The sequence below is a fragment of the Carcharhinus amblyrhynchos genome, chromosome 8 (genome assembly GCF_965287045.1).
Source record: "Carcharhinus amblyrhynchos chromosome 8, sCarAmb.v2.hapA, whole genome shotgun sequence".
In the NCBI taxonomy this organism is placed as follows: domain Eukaryota; kingdom Metazoa; phylum Chordata; class Chondrichthyes; order Carcharhiniformes; family Carcharhinidae; genus Carcharhinus; species Carcharhinus amblyrhynchos.
Genome location: NC_137331.1, coordinates 35,862,589 through 35,882,884, shown reverse-complemented (window position 1 = coordinate 35,882,884; position 20,296 = coordinate 35,862,589). Strand labels below are relative to the sequence as shown.

Sequence of the window (20,296 nt, the reverse complement as noted above, 5' to 3'; positions counted from 1 at the left end):
TGGCATGAACTTGACACTCTTTGCCATTAGCTCCCAACTAAAAGTGCCCACAGATGTTAGGGCTGGTATATTCTATAGTGAATGAACGTGACCTGATAAGTTATAAATCATTGCTAACATTTTCCCTGATTCTGAAAAGCATATTTTACAAGTATGGAGCCTCACTCCTTCAGAAGTTAATTAGCGTTAGAGACTTAATAGCAAGAAATATAAAAATATAGTTTATTTTTGGTTTTCTTGCCTATCTGATTTATCTTTCTCCCTTGCATAATTCCAAATATCTTTACCAATCTTTATTTCTCTTTCTCTGCACGATATAAATTTATATTTCTGGCTTTATGTTTCTTGGTTTAAACTCTGTGCAGCTCAGTGGGGGTTCTTCAATCTGATTGCTGGTGCTCCCCCTACTGACAGGGAGGACCTGTTGCAGAAGGTGCCACACCGGATTAAAGGATACCTCTGATCAAAAGTCCACGGAAACATGTGAACTGTCAGCGAAGTGTAAGCTGAGCATCATTCTTCACCACCGACAGCATTATTTGCAGCATACATGGGTGCAGTTGTGACATTGTAATGTAATCATGTTAATTTTTTCCAATCTGTCTTCTTGCCTTCAAGGTTCCATTTTTATCCACACACGGTCGAACTCGTCTACCAGAATTCTCTGTTGCATACTCGCGAGGAGCTGGCCGTTGTAGCCCTGGGACCTCTGACCTTGAATGCAGTGATGCTCATTACGGCTATGATCAGATGGGTCTGTCATGTATTATTTGGCTCATTCCCTTCCTTCTTGTCAAGGTTTATCATGGCAATGGGACTTTGGATGGTGCTTGACCCTCTGGCAATATTTATAGTAGATGGCATCCTGGGGGTAAGTCAGTTAAAATAACTTGTACATGCAGACTTTAAATACATTGCACCACATCATGGAAAAGATCTGAAAGTGAATGGCGCTGTGATGAAACAGACAGTTGCAGATGATCAGTATTTTTTTCAGTGGATGGGAGGTAAAATTGCTAACTGTAAGCGTGCTCTTGTGCTGAAGACACTATTATTGGTGTGCTTCAGTGACGCTCAGAGCCAACATGGTACAGTGGCACAGTGGTTAGCGCTGCTGCCCCACAGTACCAGGAACCCAGGTTTGATCATTGGCTTGGGTCATTATCTGTGTGGAGTTTGCACATTCTCTCTGTGTCTGTGTGGGTTTCCTCCATATACTCTGGTTTTCTCCCACAGTCTAAAGATGTGCAGGTTAGGGGCATCGGCCATACTAAATTGCCCCTTAATTTCAGGAGAACTGGTAGAGTAAATGCATGGGATTACAGGGATAGGGCCTGGGTGGGATTGTGATCGGTGCAGGTCTGATGGACCAAATGGCCTCTTTCTGCACTGTAGGAATCTAGGGATCTATGAACATACAGAACCAATTTTTGATTTATTATTGTCACATGTATTGGGATACAATGAAAAGTATTGTTTCTTGCTTGCTATACAAAGCACACTGTATGTAGAGAAGGAAAGGAGAGATTGCAGTATATAGCGTTACAGTCATAGCTAGGTTGTCCAGAAAGATCAACTTAGTGCGAGGTAGGTCCATTCAAAAATCTGACGGCAGCAGAGAAGAAGCTGTTCTTGAGTCGGTTTGCATGTCACCTCAGACCTTTGTATTTTTTTCCCAATGGAAGAAGGTGGAAGAGAGAATGTCCGGGGTGCATGGCGTCCTTAATTATACTGGCTATTTTTCCAAAGTAGCAGGAATTGTAGACAGAGTCAATAGATAGGAGGCTGGTTTGCGTGATGGATTGGGTTTCATCCAAGATCCTTTATAGTTTCTTGTGGTCTTGGGTAGAGCAGGAATCATGCCAAGCTGTGATATAACCAGAAAGAATGCTTTGGTATGCTATGGTGCATCTGTAAAAGTAAAAGAGTCGTAGCTGACATGCCAAATTTCCTTAGTCTTCTGAGAAAGCAGAGGTATTGGTGGGCTTTCTTAACTATAGTGTTGGCATGGAGGGAAGATCAGGACACCTTGTTGGTGATCTGGACACCTCAAAACTTGAAGCTCTCGAACCTTTCTACTTCGTCCCCATTGATTTTGACAGGGACATGTTCTCCACTATGCTTCCTGAAGTCAATGACTATCTCCTTCATTTTGTTGACATTAAGGGAGAATTATTGTTGCTGCACCAGTTCACCAGATTCTCCACCTCATTCCTTAACTCTGTCTCACCATTGTTGGAGACCCAACCCACTATGGTGGTGTCATCAACAAACTTGAAAATTGAGTTGATGGGGTATTTGGCCACACAGTCACAGGTACAGCTTAATGAAAAGCTAAAGACTAACTGGATCTTTGATCCTGCCCCATTCAGTTACAATACCTTAAGCATTGGGTTTTACCCCTTCCCCTGCCACACTCCACTACCCCACACAACCCACCAGCAACCAAATAATTGCCCGAGAGCAACAAAGAACGATTTAAAACAAACGAGGCCAATTTTGGGAGAGCGAATATAGAGAATTTCTCTCCAATACTCATAGGTAATTGAAACTGGTCCAAGAGACAACACTGATCAAGATTTATATCACTTAGTATTCCAAATACCTTTTGTATGTTGTGATCTCTGCTCCTGCTCTCCCAGGAAAGTGTATGGGGAATCAATCAATACTCATAGTAGAGCTTGCAACATGTCCCCATGGGTCTGCTGTCCACTTGGAAGAGAAACACCTCCTCACGTCTAGTCAAATCCTGCCATTGCATGTTTTACCAACTTATCCCAGCACCTTTAACCAAAATAAGTGATCAGTGTGAACATTGTCTAATCCCTTTGTTATTTTAAATATCTCCACCATCACTCAGCATTTCAGTCACTCTGCTCTACTCCGAGCTCTGCAGCAGCAAGCGATCATTAGGAGAGCAGATTAAACATTGCAAGGACACTCTGAAAACCTCCCTCAATAAATGCAACATCCCCATTGACATGTGGGAATTGCCTGCCTTAGGACACACAAACTGACTTTGGGCGGAACTTTCCGGCATTGGGGCGAACACAGCCAGAAAATCCCGCTCCTTGTATCTGGTACGTCTCCTGCTCTGTCCAAGACCGCAAGGAACTAAAATAGGGTTGTGAATGTAGCCCACAAACCAGCGTCCCATCCATTGACTCTGACTATACTTCTCGCTGCCTCAGCAAAGCAGCCAGCGTCCCAGCCATTCTCTCTTCCACTTTCTTCCGTCGGGAAAAAGATACAAAAGTCTGACAACACATACCAACCGACTCAAGAACAGCTTCTTCCCTGCTGCCGTCAGATTTTTGAATGGACCTTTCTCACATTAAGTTGATTTTTACACCCTAGCTATGACTAACACTACATTCTGCAGTCTCTCCTTTCCTTTTCTATGAACGGTATGCTTCGTTTGTATAATGCACAAGATGAAATACTTTTCACTGTATACTAATACATGTGACAATAATAAATCAAATCAAACTGTACACTTCTGACATCTATCATTCCTCTTTGCGTATGGGATTTATTGTGATGCTTAGTGTTTGTCACTGAGTGTGCCTTGCTTGAGTTTTCTTACTACTTTGCAAGTGGGAAAACTGGCTCAGGAAGTGCGATTTGAAGGAACACTTTAATATAATTGATGGTCAGTTACTGCGCCTATTCCTCGGCTGTGGAACGTTAGCTATTCTTGATTTTTAATTCAGATACAGGCAATTGCCTATTGCATAGTTTGTCGTGATTCAAAACAAAAACGCCCGAGGGCATTTTAGACTAAAAGGAGTTATAGCGCAAGGCAAACCAACATACGACATGGAGAAGCTGGCAATATAATCATGTAAAGGCAAGTGAATAAAAATTAAAGTTGCATGCTGCCCAATTCGACGTAACATTTTAATACAAAGTGATTATGGGTGAATTCTGAAGTAAAACCCAACAAAATGATATACGTTGACTTTGGCAGGCTTGCTGATGGAATGCCTGAGAGATTGAAAGGAATACATTTGGTATCTGCCTGCATTTGTATGGGTGAAATCAAACAAATGCAATACTGATAATATATCAAACAGCTTACTCGCGGAAAGCTTATCAGTTTAAACTCTGTCATCTGGTTTTTAAGCAGGGAATATTGTTTCATAGGAAGTGAACACGACTCTGCAATCTAATCGAAAAGTTCCGATAACATCGTAAGAGGGAAGGAAACAGCACTGCATTTATATAGTATCTTTTCTGGCTAGGATGTGGAGATGCCGGAGTTGGACTAGGTGGACATAGTCAGAAGTCCCTCAACACCATTATAAGTCCAACAGGTTTATTTGGAATCACAAGCTTTCGGAGGAGGGCTCATGCTTCCAAATAAATCTGTTGGACTTTAACCTGGTGTTGTGAGACTTCTGACTGTTTCCTGACTAGAGAATGTCCCAAATCAGTTCACAGCCAATCAACTACTTTTCAAGATTGACAGAGTCTGTGGAGAGAGAATAGAGCCAACATTTTGAGTCTAAAGGGTCATCGAGACTCAAAATGTTGGCTCTATTTTGTCACCACAGGTGCTGTCATTGTACAGCATTTTCTGATCTTGTTTCAGATACCAACATCCACAGTATTTTGCCTTTACTTTTCAAGGTGGCTCGCTGTTGTAATGTGGGAAATACCTCAACCAATTTGCACACAGCAATTTCCCACAAGCAGCAATGTCATGATGACCAGATAATCTGTTTTTGATTAAAGGATTAATAATTGTCCAGAACAATGCAAGAGATTGCCTCTGCTCTTCTGGCTGATGCACTTAACCAGCATGTCTTTTGGACTGAGAGGAAGTTGGAGAACTGGGCGGAAACCCACACACACGGGGAGAATGTGCAGACTCCACTCAGACAGTGACCCAAGCTGGGAAATGTTTTATCCGAACAGTGGCACCACTGAATGGAATGTTTTGTCTGTATAGTGAGCAAGAAACAGTACTTTTCATTGTAATCCAATATATGTGACACTAATAAATCAAATCAAATCAAAAACCAGGGGGTGACCTTGAAAGTACAAATTGACCTTTAGTCCCAAGGGACCACAGGCAAGAACAGAACCAGTTCAGGTTTGTTATTACTCGATAGGACTGTAAAGAACTACTGTATAGCACTTTGGTGAGGACGCAGCTGGAGTACTGTACACAGATCTGGTCAGTACATTAAAGGAAGGATGTGAATGCACTGGAGGGAATGCAGAGGAGATTCATCAGGATGATGCCTGGATTGGAACAGTTAAGTTATATAGAGAGGTTGGATAGGCTTGGGTTGTTTTCTCTGGAGCAGAGAAGACTGAGGGTCTACCTGATTGAGGTATTCAAGATTATGAGGAGCATGGACAGGAGGGATAGGGAGCAGCTGTTCCCCTTAATTGAAGAGCAGTTATGAGGGGACACAAGATTAAAGTGAGGGGTGTAAGGTTTAGGGGGTATTTGAGGAAAAGTCTCTTGAATCTGAGAGTGGTGATGGTCTGGAATGCGCTGCCTGGGAGGGGGTGGAGGCAGGATGCCTCACATCTTTTAAAAAGTTCCTGGATGAATACTTGGCACATCATAACACTCAAGGGCTATGGGATAGGTGGGTAGGTCTGGGGCTTTCATGCTTCAGTGCAGACTCAATGGCCCTAAGGTCCTCTTCTGCGCTGTAGTGTTCTGTGATTCTGTGATAGTCCGGAGAAACTTGTTCAAATGATGACTATTATGGACATGATGCTTTAATAGTTGCCATACAAATACAACACAGTCGCTGTGAATGAGGTGTGACTGCTGATGTTACGACACCCACCTGGAGTGTTGGTCACAGGTGAGTGATGGTGAGAAGAGGCTGGGTTCAAGGAGAGAGAGATCAGCAACAAGGGCAGAGGTGGGGGGTGGGGCTGGCCGACCTTCCCGATGTCAGGTACCTCCACCTTTGAACATGATCCTCCCCTCCACCCTCCCTATCACCCCTACCCCATCCTGGAGTCTGCAAGCAATGCCACACAGGTTTGCTTGCCAATGCTCCCCACATTGCGAGGCCCTGTCTGCCACTGGTGGGGTACCAGCAGTGGCAGGATGAGGCCCTTTTGATTTTTAATTCAGTCAGGGGACATGGGTGTCGCTGGCTGGCCATCATTTATTGCCCATCCCTAGTTGCCCTTGAGAAGGTGGTGGTGATCTGCCTACTTGAATCGCTGCAGTCCATGTTCTATTGGTTGACCCACTTTGCCGTTAGGGAGGGAATTCCAGGATTTTGACGCAGCGACACCGAAGGAACGGCGATATATTTCCAAGTCAGGATGGTGACTGGCTTGGAGGGGGATTTGTAGGTGGTGGTGATACCATGCATCTGCTGCCCTTGTCCTTCTAGATGGAAGTTGGCTGTGGATTTGGAAGGTGCTTTGATGAGTTGTAGATAGTACAGATTGCCTGCCTACTGGCTTCAGTTGGTGGTGAGGCAGGAAGGCCATCCACAGGCCCACCTGTCAGAGACTTAATTCGGGTGGGGTGATGAACACGCCATCCTCCCTCCTGAGTGAATGATCCCTGCCCCCATGGGAGGGCGTTATGTTCCACCCACAGGCTGCACAGAAAGGCAAACTAATGATTCCTTCTACACACTGACTAGTGATAGGCATGAAACATAAAATTAAATAAAGGAAGAAAGGGGAAAACACGTCCGGAAAGCCATAAGTACATTTTAGACTTGGCAATGTGTCGGATGATTCAGGAGGCAGTGCCGAAAAACCATTCCCAAGGGACATGTTCCCGCAATAGATGACTCGCATCAAAATTTCAGTGCAGAACCTCTCCCCATTTCTAGCTGAACCATCCTGTGATCAGGAGGTGGTGGAGACAGTAAACTGCTCCAGTCTTTCCCCTGGGAGATACTTGTTTGACACAGAGAAGATAGTCCGCCCAAACACTGGACGATCAAACTTTCAGGAGTAGCCCTGACTAGAGTGTACACTATAACTAGAAATAAGAGGAAGCCATTCAGCCTCTTGATCCCACTGCACCATTTAATTAGTCCCTTATCCTAATCCATTTACCTGCCTTTACTCCAGTATTGGCAACGTCCCTGCCGAACGAATATTTACCAGTCTCGGTGTCAAGATTTTGAATTGATCCTGCAGCCTCAAGATAACTCTTAGGGGAATGACGTCCAAAGTTTCACTATTACACTGGGAAAAATATCTACAAGTTTGATTTTGATTTGATTTATTTTTGTCACATGTATTAACATACAGTGAAAAGTATTACATTCTTGCGCACTATACAGACAAAACATACTGTTCATAGAGAAGGAAACTAGAGAGTGCAGAATGTAGTGTTAGAGTGCAGAGGAAGATCAACTTAATGTGAGGTAGGTCCATTAAAAAGCCTGATGACAGCAGAGAAGAAGCTGTTCTTGAGCAGGTTGGTACGTGACCCCAGACTTTTGTATTTTTCTCCCAAAAGAAGAAGGCGGAAGAGATATGTCCAGGTTGGGTGGGGTCCTTAATTATGCTGGCTGTTTCTCTGAGGCAGCGGAAAGTGTAAACAGAGTCAATGGATGGGAGGCTGGTTTGCAAGGTGGATTGGGCTACATTCACGACCTTTTGTAGTTTCTTGTGGGCTTGGGCAGAGCAGGGGCCATATCAAGATGTGATACTACCAGAAAGAATGCTTTCTCTGGCGCATCTGTATAAGTTAAACCATCGAAGAAGAATTATCAGCTAAAAAAAACTTTAACCTAAACTTGTCTGCTACAAGGTTTGAACATGATTCCTGATTAAATTGCTGCCAATTTATTACATGCTAGGACACATGCTGAACAGATTAAAGTGCCTTCCTGTGACTTTGACTTTTAATTTCCACCCTTTAAGAATTAAACTTGATGGCACTCCTTTAAATGTGCATACATTATTAATCAAGAGTGATCTGCAAACATTATTCTCTCCGCACTTCCTTTCTGCTCCCATTGTGATTCAGGTAAAGGTTTTGGATTCATGCCACACTCAGTGCAAAATCACCACTCACACCACGCTGTGCCACTGAGACGTGCCTGCGCTTTTGGAGGTGCTGAATTTCGGATGAGATTTTAAACTGTCTTAGCTGGGTGGACAAAAAAAATCCCCACAAACCTAACTTGGAGGGGAGTTATCCCCAGTGCCATGGCCAACATTCATCCCTCCATCCGGTCATTAGCGTGTTGTGGTTTGTGGAAGCTTGCTGTGCACAGATTACATTTCCCACATGGCTATACTTCAAACAAGTACATCATTGGCTGCAAAGACTTTGAGATGTCCTGCGGTTGTGAAAGGCACTATAGAACTGTAAGTCCAAAAGAGAAAATGCTGGAAAATCTCATCAGGTCTGGCAACATCTGTAAGGAGGGAAAAGAGATGATGTTTCCAGACCAGATGACCCTTTGTCAAGGCATGGGTGGCCTGGTGGCATAATGGTTACCATTGCTGCCCCATGGTGCCTGGGACCCAGGTTTGGTTCCGGCCTCAGGTCACCATCTGAGTGGAGGCTGCACATTTTCCCCATGTCTGCGTGAGTTTCTTCTGGGTGTTCCCGTTTCTTTCCACAGTCTGAAAGATGTGTGGGTTATGTGGATTGGCCGTGCTAAATTGCACCTTAGACTCAGGGAGATTAGCAGAGTAATTATGTGGGGTTACGGAGATAGGGCCCAGGTAGGGTGGCTGGCAGTGCGGGTTTGAGAGGCCGAATGCCCTCTTTCTGCACTGTAGGGATCCGATGATGCAATTTACATGGCGTAGTTTAACTCCAGTGATTGACATCCTTTCAAAAATAAACTATATTCAAACCGTTTAGGTGCTGCCAGTTATATTTTTTATCAGTTCAATTGGTTCATGTTGCCTTTGATTGGAGAACAGTGCCTTATATTGGTTAATGAAGTTAATGCTACACCATGCACAATACTTCACCGTGGAGGTGGTGATGTTGCAGCTCACTCAGGGAGTCTGGGTTGCTGTGGCAACATGCACATTTTTACACGCATGTTGTAGCCGGGAGCTATGGATAGTGATGGTAGCGTCTCCAAAATTGCTTCGCATCAGATGGCCGACCAGGAATCCGTCCCACTCTTGCTGCCTGTCGCTGGCATGTGTTGGAAGGATTTGCAGGTTGGTAATCAACCTAGTTGGCCACATTATAAACATGCCTTCCTTGTCCATGAAGCCCTGGAGCGGGATTTGAATCCAGAGTTTCTGGCTCAGAGGCAGGAATGCTATCCACTGCCGCCAGACCTACTCAAATGATATCCTGAACAATGGGAAGTAGCTGCTCGTTAGTTTGTAGCCGTGGGAGTGAATATTAAACAGCCCATTCTCAAACTTATATCGGTCGCGAAGATGATGAATTGTTCGGTCTGATGTTGCATGCCCAGATGGCAGCAGAAGTGCACTTGATGCCATTTTGGGTCAGGCGCTCGTTTAAACACTCCTGGCAGCCTCCAGAAAACTAAAGGAGATCTCTTCAAAGGCCAGAGATATCCCCTCACCTCCTAGCTTATGATCCTGTCAGGAACCTGGGCAATAATAGGCATCATTATAGGGGGAGACAGGCAAAAATTTGAGTCGCAATCAAGCAGATTTGTAGAATTTATAGATTTCCTCCAATGCAGAAGAGGCCATTTGGCCCATTGAGTCTGCACCAACTCTCTGACAGAGTAATTTACCTAGGTCCACTACCCTGCTCTAGCCCTGTAACCCCACACATTTCCCAGTCCAACGCCAGCATCTCTACACCATCACCCCACACATTTACCATGGCTAATCCAGCTAACCTATACACCTTTGGGTTATTGGCACTTTCAAGATTCTGCAACCTGGACTACTCTTTAATTTAATTTATTTATTAGTGTCACAAGTAGGCTTACATTAACACTGCAATGAACTTACTGTGAAAATCCCCTATTCGCCACACTCCAGTGCCTGTTCGGGTACACTGAGAGAGAATTTAGTATGGCCAGTGCATCTAACCAGCACGTCTTTCGGACTGTGGGAGGAAACCAGAGTGCCAGAGGAAACCCATGCAGACATGAGGAGAATGTGCAAGCTCCATGCAGACAGTGACCCAACCCGGGAACCCGGGTCCCTGACGCTGTGAGGCAGCAGTGCTAACCGCTGTGCCATCTTGCCACCGCATGGAGCTCTGGGGAGGCCCTTGGGTTTTCCCGCACAATCAAGTGTCAGCACCCACCACTTTGCAGCCTAAAACAGGCTTAAATCAATTCCCTCCCTGCTGCCTATTGAGGAAACATAAGATATTGGTCGTGTGGCATGAGCGAGTGAAACATTTTGCTCGGTGTGGCATAATCTAGGTGAAGATGGCGCAGAAATGCAGATGCTGCCCGCAAATTTCTACAAGTTTGTAACAGCTTTGTGTGCAAGTAGCTGTATAATTAAGCAGAGATTTCTGGATTTGTAATGCTACCCGCTGTCCCTGTAAAACTGTTAACGTGCCAGTGCCTAGCTGTGAACTGAAAAGCACACAGAAATTGTTTTGTGAAACACTGGTTGGTGTATTTTTCTTTTCAGCGCTTGGCTTCCAGTACAGATACTCCAATAGCAGATGCAGCCAAGCTTTACTGGCTCTTTTACAGAACGCAACATTCTGGGATCCCTGGCATACTGATTACACTCATCTTGTACATGGCGATGTTCGTTAGTTCCCTTACCATACTCTATTTATATTTCTTCAGGTAAGAACGCTTTAGTAACTTGTTGATTGCTTTTTTTTTCAGGAGGTGGATAAGTGGGAGATCAGGGCTTTTTAATTACGTTTGACTCATCTGTGTTTTCGCTAATGTTCAGAGAGAACTGAAAGCATCTGGAAGAAAGTCAATAGTTCTGCAGAGTTCCTGCAACTTCAGAATCTTGCAGTGTTATTTACAGGACGGCATAGTGTTCAATGTTACGCAAGCACTGGTGTCTGTCAAAGTGCTTTTTAAAATCCTGTGGTAGGCACAGATAATTTGCTAATATACCGACATACGCTGATATTTCTGCAGTCTGTGCTTCAACAGAAGGTTGGGTTCACATGTGAGGGGAGAAATCTGTCAAAGTGCTTTGCACTGCTCTGAGCTCAAAAGCTGTCTGGCCTATCAAGCTGGTACTTCATGGCTTATGTTGAGCATTACCCCTCCATTGTGCCTCTCCTGTCTTTCTCCTAGCATTTTGATTTTGTTCCTTGTTAGACAGAAATGCGTAGGATTTTACAGCATGGAAACAGGCCATTCAGTCCCACCACTCAGCACTGATGTTTGTGTTCCACATGTATCTCTTTCCATTGTATTTCGTCTAACCCGATTTGTGGTCGGAATTCACTGTCCTTCCCCATAGGATATTTGGGTGTGTGTGTCTGTGTGTGTGTGTGTCTCACTGAGTGTGTGTCTCGCAGTTTGTGTGTACGTGTCTCAGGATGTGTGTCTGTGTGTGTGTGTCTGAGTGTCTGTCTCACAGTTTGTGTGTATGTGTCTCAGGGTGTCTGTGTGTGTATGTGTGTGTGTGTGTCCTGGCGTGTGTGTGTATGTATGAGTGTGTGTGTGCTTGTGTGTGTTCGTGCATGTGTGTGTGTATGCATATGTGTGTGTGTATGTGGATGTGTGTATATATATATGCATGTGTGTGTATGTATATGTGTGTATGTATATGTGTGTATGTATGTGTGTGTATGCATGTGTGTGTGTGTGCATGTATATGTGCATGTGTGTGTGCGTGTGTGTGCACGCATGTTTGAGTGTGTGTGTGTGTGTGTGTGTGTTGGGGAAGTGCATTTAATGGGCTGGGAGAGTAGCCAATGAGAACCCAGTCATGTTACTGCCACTATCCTGATTTATTCTGTGATGGGTGAGTTCTTTGATGCCCTGCCCCTACCCCAGTACCACTCCCAGACTTTGCAGTTAATGGACTCATCTCGCCAATGCTAGTATTCACCTAATAATGGGCAGTGGAAGTGAGGGTGGGGAGAGAGGGGAGTCTGGACTGACTTTCTGACAGAGTAACAGATCACCATGCAGGAAGCATAACAGGCAAACCCTGTTAGGCTCTGAAGGGGTGAAGGGTGGCAGAGCATGCAGTAAATGGGGTCCTTTGTCCAAAAGCACTCATACTTGATTGAGAGTTCTGGCATCAGGAAGGGATGATGTGGAGATGCCGATGTTGGACTGGGGTAGGCACAGTAAGAAGTCTCACAACACCAGGTTAAGGTCCAACAGGTTTATTTGGTAGCACAAGCCACTAGCTTTCAGAGCGCTGCCCCTTCATCAGGTGAGTGGGAGCTTTGTTCACAAACAAGGCATATAAAGACATAAACACAATTTACAAAATAATGGTTGGAATGCGAGTCTTTACAGGTAATCAAGTCTTAAAGGTACAGACAATGTGAGCGGAGAGAGGGTTAAGCACAGGTTAAAGAGATGTGTATTGTCTCCAGCCAGGACAGTTAGTGAGATTTTGCAAGCCCAGGCAAGTTGTGGGGGTTTTTATCAGGAAGGGATGCCAGCCCGCCTTTGCTGTTAACTCCCATTCTCCCTTTCCATGACCCCTGTGCCCGCGACACCTCTTCCACTCAATTGTGGCAATGCTGGGTCTGAGTGAGTATACTACCGACAGCAGCCATCGCCTCCCCAGTGGCACTGCCGAGCGTGAAGAACTGCCAGCCTCTGATTGGATGGGACTTCTATCCCGTTGATCCCAGGAAAGGCTCACCCTGCTAAGTTAAGTCCCTGATTGGTACTTAATGCAGTAAGTCTTCCTGAAGAGCCAATGGACAAGACCCCTGTTGCTTCCAGTAATACCACATTACAAGGATATTATTAAACTAGAAAGAGTGCAGTAAGAAGCCTCACAACACCATATTAAAATCCAACAGGTTTATTTGGTATCATGAGCTTTTGGAGCAATGTTCCTTCATCAGGTGAGGACAGAGCAGCTCTCCGAAAACTTGTGATACCAAATAATCCTGTTGGACTTTAATCTAGTGATGTCAGACTTCTTACTGTGTCCACTCCAGTCCAATGCTGGCATCTCCACAGAAAGAGTGCAGATAAGATTTACTAGGATGCTACTGGGACATGATCGTTTGAATTATAAGGAGAGGCTGGATAGACTGGGACTTTCTCCCCTGGAGCGTAGGACACTTAAGGGTGATCTTATAGAGATCTATAAAATAATGAGGGGCACAGATCAGCTAGATAGTGAATATCTTTTCCCAAAAATAAGGGAGTCTAAAACTAGAGGGCATAGGTTTAAGGTGAGAAGGGAGAGATACAAAGTGGCTAGAGGGGCAAATGTTTTACACAGAGGGTGGAGAGTGTCTGGAAGAAGCTGCCAGAGGCAGTAGTAGAGGCAGGTACAATTTTGTCTTTTAAAAAACATTTAGACAATTATATGGGTAAGAAGGGTATAGAGGGGTGTGGGCCAAACGTGGGAAATTGGGAACAGCTTAGTGGTTAAAAAAAAGGGGGCATGGACAAGTTGGGCCGAAGGGCCTGTTTCGTTGCTGTAAACCTCTATGATGCTATGAATTGATATACTTTTATTTTAATTCCCCTTCTATATTCATTCAGTTTATTCAATTTCAATTTATTCTGGACGTACTCCACCAGTTATAACCTGCCATCTTGAAAATTCCCAGTTAATCCCTGTTCTTGCTTCCAGTAGACTCAGGGCGATCAAATGCCCCCTATTTAATGACATTGTCTTGTAATTAAACCCACTGCCTGGGCCACATGCATCTGGAATGCTGTCTACTGTGCAGTTTAGGCCTTTAAAACTCACAGATGTGCAATGACTGCCCTCGTCCTGGTTTCGGAATTTCACAGCTCTGGGAGGACTCCCCTCGCCCATGCCACCTCATCTACTTTCACAGCCCTGGCACAGTCCAATCCCCCATTAACCCCCACAATCTTCCCCCTCCCACCAAAACTTCCACCGTGGACTACCTTGGCCTCTTGGTTTTGGCAACTTCCCTCTCATGCCAGAGATCCCTATGTCCATTAACCAATCCACACAAATATTTTATCCCCAACTCAACAAGATAAACCTTTGCTTTGCATCTAATCAAATGCCTTTGGGGAATCCAAGTGTATTGTATCCGCTTGTTCTGCCTTTTCTCCCCTTTTGATTCCATACTCTAGAAAGGCTCCAAAAAATTTGTTGAATACAATGATTTCTCTTAGTAATACTACACTGATCTCAATTGACTGTACTGTAATATTCTAAATGCATTGACTTTCTTGATGCTAGATTCTTGCATTTTGTGTATGGCTGACCTCAGGCTAACTCAGGACTTGTAAATCCCTGCTTGCTTTCCCCTTTCTTGCATAACTGTCTTGCATTTGCTAACACCCATTCTCAAGGGAAATCTGGAAAATCATAGCCATTGGGTGGAAATTTCCACTCCCGCCTGCCACGGGAGTTGTTGCGGGAGGATCATGGACCATGCAAAGATCTTGGGGGCGAGCACAACCAGAAATTCTCGCCCATTATTTCCACAGCTATGGCTTTTGGGATCCCCATCAGGTGTTGGGGAGTTGTCAACATTTAGACACCCCTATGGTTTCCCTAATGCTTTTTCTCTGCTGATATCAATTACTTTAAGTGCTTTGCTCTCGTATAAGCCTCTCCCACAACATCACGGCAAATGGCAAAGTTATTTAAATCAACCTAGAATTCCATACCTCGCACTTATGCTTCAGTCGAGAACACTTTATCACCTGTTTGATGTCGCAGGCTCAGCCTCCCCGTGATCGATGTCTCCCACGGCTACCAGACCTGCTAGTGATTGATGGTTTTTGTGCACCTCTTGACACCCCTCTCTCCACCACCCCAGTTCTCTGAGCTTTGCCTCTGACAATTGATACCTCCTGCAGCTTGCCAGACTCACCACTGGTCGATCTCTCGGTTTCCCCTGGCTACATACGATTGATGACTGTGTCATGTGTGCGAGTGAAGCCACCTTCTTTCCCAGTGCAGATTTTCCAACTTTTAAAGGGGGAGCTTTTAATCATGTAATTTTTAAAAATTAAAAAAAAATGAGATTTTAACTTGAGCTGAGGTGAGGATTTAATCCTTGGTGCTAAAATGATTAAGCAAGTGAATGATGCATTAAAACTTCCTGTAATTATCCAAGGGTGCACTTGTTTTTCTCGCTTCCAGAGAAAGACTCAAGCTGTAGTTTTAGTTATTTAAAGATTAGGGACTGGGTTCCATTCAGTGATCCTGCTCAGAATGGAAATTGGAGAATAAAATGAGTTCCCCAACTGACTAAGGCACCTCTTCCTCAATTCCGGCTTCCTCTCCGACACGCTCCCGACAGGATTGTCTTCATTCCTTAATTCCACCTCTCTGCCCCAAACCCCCCCCACCATCCCGGGTATGCATGGTGGCACAGTGGTTAACACTGTTGCCTCACAGTGCCAAGGAGCCAGGTTCGATTCCAGCCTTGGGTGATTGTCTGTGTGGAGTTTGCACATTCTTCCCGTCTCTGCATGGGTTTCCTCTGGATGCCCTGGTTTCCTGCCACAGTCCAAAAATGTGCAGATTAGTTGGATTAGCCATGTTAAATTGCCCCTTGGTGCCCCAGGATTTGTAGATTAAATGGGGAATGTGTGGGGTTATGGGGATAGGGCGGGAGAAGAGAGCATGTGTAAGACACTCTGCCTGTGACTCAGTGCAGACTTAGAACCCCTGCCATGCAGAAGGAGGCTATTTGTCTAATCGAGTCTGCACTGACCACAATCCCACATGTTCACCCTGCTAGTCCCCCCGACACTAAGAGGCAATTTAGCCTGGCCAATCAACCTGACCTGCACATCTTTGGAATGTGGGAGGAAACCAGAGCACCCGGAGGAAACCCACGCAGACACGGGGAGGATGTGCAAACCTGGCACAGACGGTCACCCAAGACTGGAATTGAACCTGGGTCCCTGGTGCTGTGAGGCAGCAGTTCAAACCACTGTGCCACCGTGCTACTTGATGAGCCAAATGGCCTCTTCTACACTGTAGGGATTCTATGATTCTATGACTGCCCCCCACCTCTGCATGTGCAAATAGACATGCAGGAAGAGACCCAGGATCCGGGCGGAATCACTTCCCATTTGCCTTACAGGCAGTGCACCCAGGAAAGGCGGTACTACAGGCCGCCACTTGCTCACCGTGCCATTCTCATTGTCTCAGCGCGGCTGCCAGTTCTGGTTGGCTGCGTCCCTGGAGATTTAATCAGCTGACTTCCTGGCTCCACTCCCCTCTTCCCCATGCCAGTCAAACAGTTCTCCCCCTCTCCACCCAACCGATCCCTGATACTTCCCAAGAATTAATTAAGAGTGCTGAAAGAAAACCAAAACACTTCTTTTTTAGCCATCTGGTAATTTTTAATCTAAGTTTTGTGCGCAGCCATGTCCAGGGGATGAACCTTTAATTCATAGAATCATAGAATCCCTACAGTGCAGAAGGAGGCCATTTGGCTCATTGAGTCTGCACCGATTACAGTCCCACCCAAGCCCTATCCCCATAGCCCCATGTATTTATTCTCACTAGTCCTCCGACACTGGAGGGCAAGTTATCATGGCCAATCCACCTAACCTGCATATCTTTGAAGTGTGGGAGGAAACCGGAGCACCAGGAGGAAACCCAGGCAGACACAGGGAGAATATGCAGACTCCTCACAGACAGTCACCCAAGGCTGGAATCGAATCCGGATCCCTGGCACTGTGAGTCAGCAGTGCTAACCACCGTGAAGATTTAAATCCTGGAGAGTTGTCAACCCTATTTCCTGCGAAAAACCTTTGGCCCATCTCGAGGAAATATTTCTGGAAGATAGGTTCTGCTTTTCTCAAACATTTTCTGTGGCATTCAGTTTTATAATTTTGTGGAAATTATTCAGGGTGGGGGAAAGGTTGGGTTTTCACAAAGCAAACCCTACCTCAACATTTGATGACTCAAGTCACTGAATCGATCAGGCAAGTATGTTCTCCATCTATTCCAATTCCCATTCTCTTCCCACACCTAGTGGTCACTAAAGCAGACTTTGATCCATTTCCATAGCTAGCAATTCCCAGAACAGGTCACTAGTCTGTCACCAGAAGCTTATAGCATGAGTGGCACCACTCCACACATCACAGAATTACAGAATACGACAGTGCAGAAGAGGCCCTTCAGCCCATCGAGTTTGTACCAATGTATGAACGACCCAGATGTGCCCACTTAATCCCCCTTCCCATCACTTGACCCATAACCTTGAATGGTATGGCATGCCAAGTACTTATCCAGGTACTTTTTAAAGGATATGAGGCATCCCACCTCTACCACCCTCCCAGGCAGCGCATTCCAGACCGTCACCACCCTTTGGGTAAAAAAGTTTTTCCTCACATCCCCCCTAAACTTCCCACTCCTCACTTTTAACTTGTGTCCCCTCATAACAGACCCTTCAACTAAGGGGAACAGCTGTTCTCTATCCACCCTGTCCATGCCTCACATAATCTTGAACACCTTAATCAGGCTGCCCCCTAGTCTTCTCTGCTCCAGAGAAAACAACCCAAGTCTATCCAACCTCTCTTTATAATTGAAATGTTCCATCCCAGGCAACATCCTGGTGAACCTCCGCTGCAACCCTTCCAGCCTGTTTACATCCTTCTTATAACCTTATAAGCCACATCAAGTGTGTCTGACCAGGCGTCTCTCCCGCTCTTACTGCCAGTCACTGGGGTGTTTAGAAGGATTTGCTGGTTGACGCTCAACGTATTTGGCCGTGTCATGACGCACCTTCTTGGCCATCAGGTCGTAGGGTGGGACTCAAACTCAGAGCTTCTGGCTCAAAGGCGGATACTACCTACTGCACCACAGAAGCGCAATTTGGACATTTCTTGTTTGAAAAATAAAGAAAGAGCCATTTATATTTGGCTGGCAGCTGAACTATTATTAAAATAAAAGTCGGACATGATTGGTTCTTATCCATTTCTTGTCAGACAGTTATGCTCACCAGTATCTTTGTATTTTGCTGAACCTCTCCCCATTCTCATTGTAAGTTTGGTATTCCAGCCCTCTGTGTCCCCTGTTACTCAGTAGATGACACAGTAAGGAGGTTTTATGTCAGTCCTGTTGCTAAATTGTGTGTGTTTCCCCAGGAGTGTCCGACTAATTTAGTCCATGAGGCATGGATTCACTTGCCCATATGCCTGTGTTATTATGAACATGGTTAGCGGTTGTCTCCGTGTGAGCAAGCAATTGCAAATCACTCAGCTCCCTCTGCCTTTTCTTTCTAGCCAGTTGCTTCTGGCCTGTAAATACGAATAAGAAGTGCAGAGCTTTACAACTCCCTAGTTAGTCCCTATAGCCAGAGGCACTTTGCAGGTAAACGTGAGATTGCAGCCAAGGAAAAAAATGTAGAATTTGCCCGTTTCTATGTTGGCAGTGTTAAAAAAAGAAATGCTGAATCTATGATGGAGAATTTAGCACATCCCCTGGCCTTTGTGCCATTTCTGCTCTTAACCCTGCCACTTGCATGAATGAATGAGCTTGCATTGATATAGCACCTTTCATCACCTCAAGCAGCTTTGCAATCCATTGCAACCCCTTTGGATTGTAATCACAGCCGCAACACAGGAAAAGCAGCAACCAAAGAACAAATAAAGAACATTATAGCACAGGAACAGGCCCTTCAGCCCATCAAGCCTGTGTCGATCATGTTGTCCTATCTAGGCCAACCGTCTGTATCCCTCTATTCCCCGTCTGTTCATGGGCCTATCCAGATAAGCCTTAAATGTGGTTAATGTAACTGCCTCAACCACCTCACTTGGCAGTGTGTTCCAAGCCCCCATCATCCCCTGTGTAAAAAACTTCACCTGCACACCTCCACGGAACTGGTATGATGGCACAGTGGTTAGCACTGCTGCCTCACAGCGTCAGAGACCCAAGTTCCATTCCGGCCTCAAGTGTGGAGTTTGCACGTTCTCCCTGTGTCTGTGTGGGTATCCTCCAGGTGTTTCGATTTCCTCCCACACCCCAAAGATGTGTGGGTTAGGTTGATTAGCTATGTTTAATTGTCCTGTAGTATCAGGGGGACTAGCTAGGGTAAATGCATGGCGTTATGGGGATAGGCCTGGGTGGGATTGTGGTTAGGGCAGACTCGATGGGCCATGTGGCCTCCTTCTGCATTGTGGGATTCTATGATTCTATGAAGCACCCATCCCCCCTTAACTTAAATTTGTGTCCCCTTGTGATCGTCATTTCTGCCCTGGGAAAAGGCTTCCAGCTGTTCACCCTATCTATGCCCCTCATCATTTTATAAACTTCTATCAGGTCGCCCCTCAGCCTCGGTCTTTCCAAGAAGAATAATTCCAGTTTATTCAATCTCCCCTCATAGCTGATACCCTCCATACCAGGCAACATCCTGGTAAATCTATTCTGTACTGCCTTCAAAGCCTCCACATCCTTCTGGTAGTGCAGTGACCAGAATTGGACACAATATTCCAAATGTGGACTAACCATCGTTTTAGGTAACTAACATAATTTGCCAACTATTGTACTCAATGCCCTATCCAATGAAGGCAAGCATATCATACGCTTTCTTCACCACCGTTTCCACCTGTGCTGCCACTTTTAAGGGTCTGTGGATCTGTACTCCCAGATCTCTCTGTGTGTCTATGCTCCTGGTGGTTCTGCCATTTATTTTATACTCCCACTTGAATTGGATCTACCAAATGCATCAAACAAATTGCAAGACAGCAAGAAAAGAAAGTAGAATGTTTATTCTTTAGTCACAAGCAGGCTTACATTAACCATGCTATGAAGTTACTGTGAAAAGCCCCTGTTACTGTGAAAGTTCTCACCAGTGAGGTAATCTGTCTATTGTTGGGATTTGAGTGATGAACATTCTGGGGACTTGTTTCTGACATTCAAATATTCCACTCTGTTAAAATGCCCAAACCTGTGTGCGGAAAGGATTTGGATCAGCCATTTTGGATGTTTGATTTAAAATGATTTTCTTTATTTAATTAATTACAATCGTCATTACCAAACCCCATTTCTGATTAGACGATAGCTGTTAAAAGCTGTGCAGAGAAAGGATATGGGTTCCTTGCTGGTACATCAGGGAAGGTCTCTCATCAGCATAAACGGTTCACTAGTCCTGACTGCCAGATCCATAAATGATTTCTGATAGTCTTTCAAACTAGTTCCAGAACGTCTGAGCACACACATTGGTGTAACCTTCAATTTATCAGCAGCGGATTGAGATCCACAATAGCTAACAGCTGATGAGTGACTAGGTTTTACA

At 45.1% G+C, this 20,296-nt stretch overlaps 1 protein-coding gene across 1 annotated transcript in view; it reads left to right on the top strand.

Annotated features, from left to right (window-relative positions):
- ofcc1 (orofacial cleft 1 candidate 1) overlaps window positions 1–20,296 on the top strand; it is a 213,192-nt gene that overhangs the window by 151,682 nt on the left and 41,214 nt on the right. The window contains exons 14-15 of the mRNA XM_080193522.1: window positions 619–871; window positions 10,558–10,721. Of these exons, the coding sequence (XP_080049648.1) occupies window positions 619–871; window positions 10,558–10,721 (417 nt within the window). The remainder of the gene's footprint in view (window positions 1–618; window positions 872–10,557; window positions 10,722–20,296) is intronic.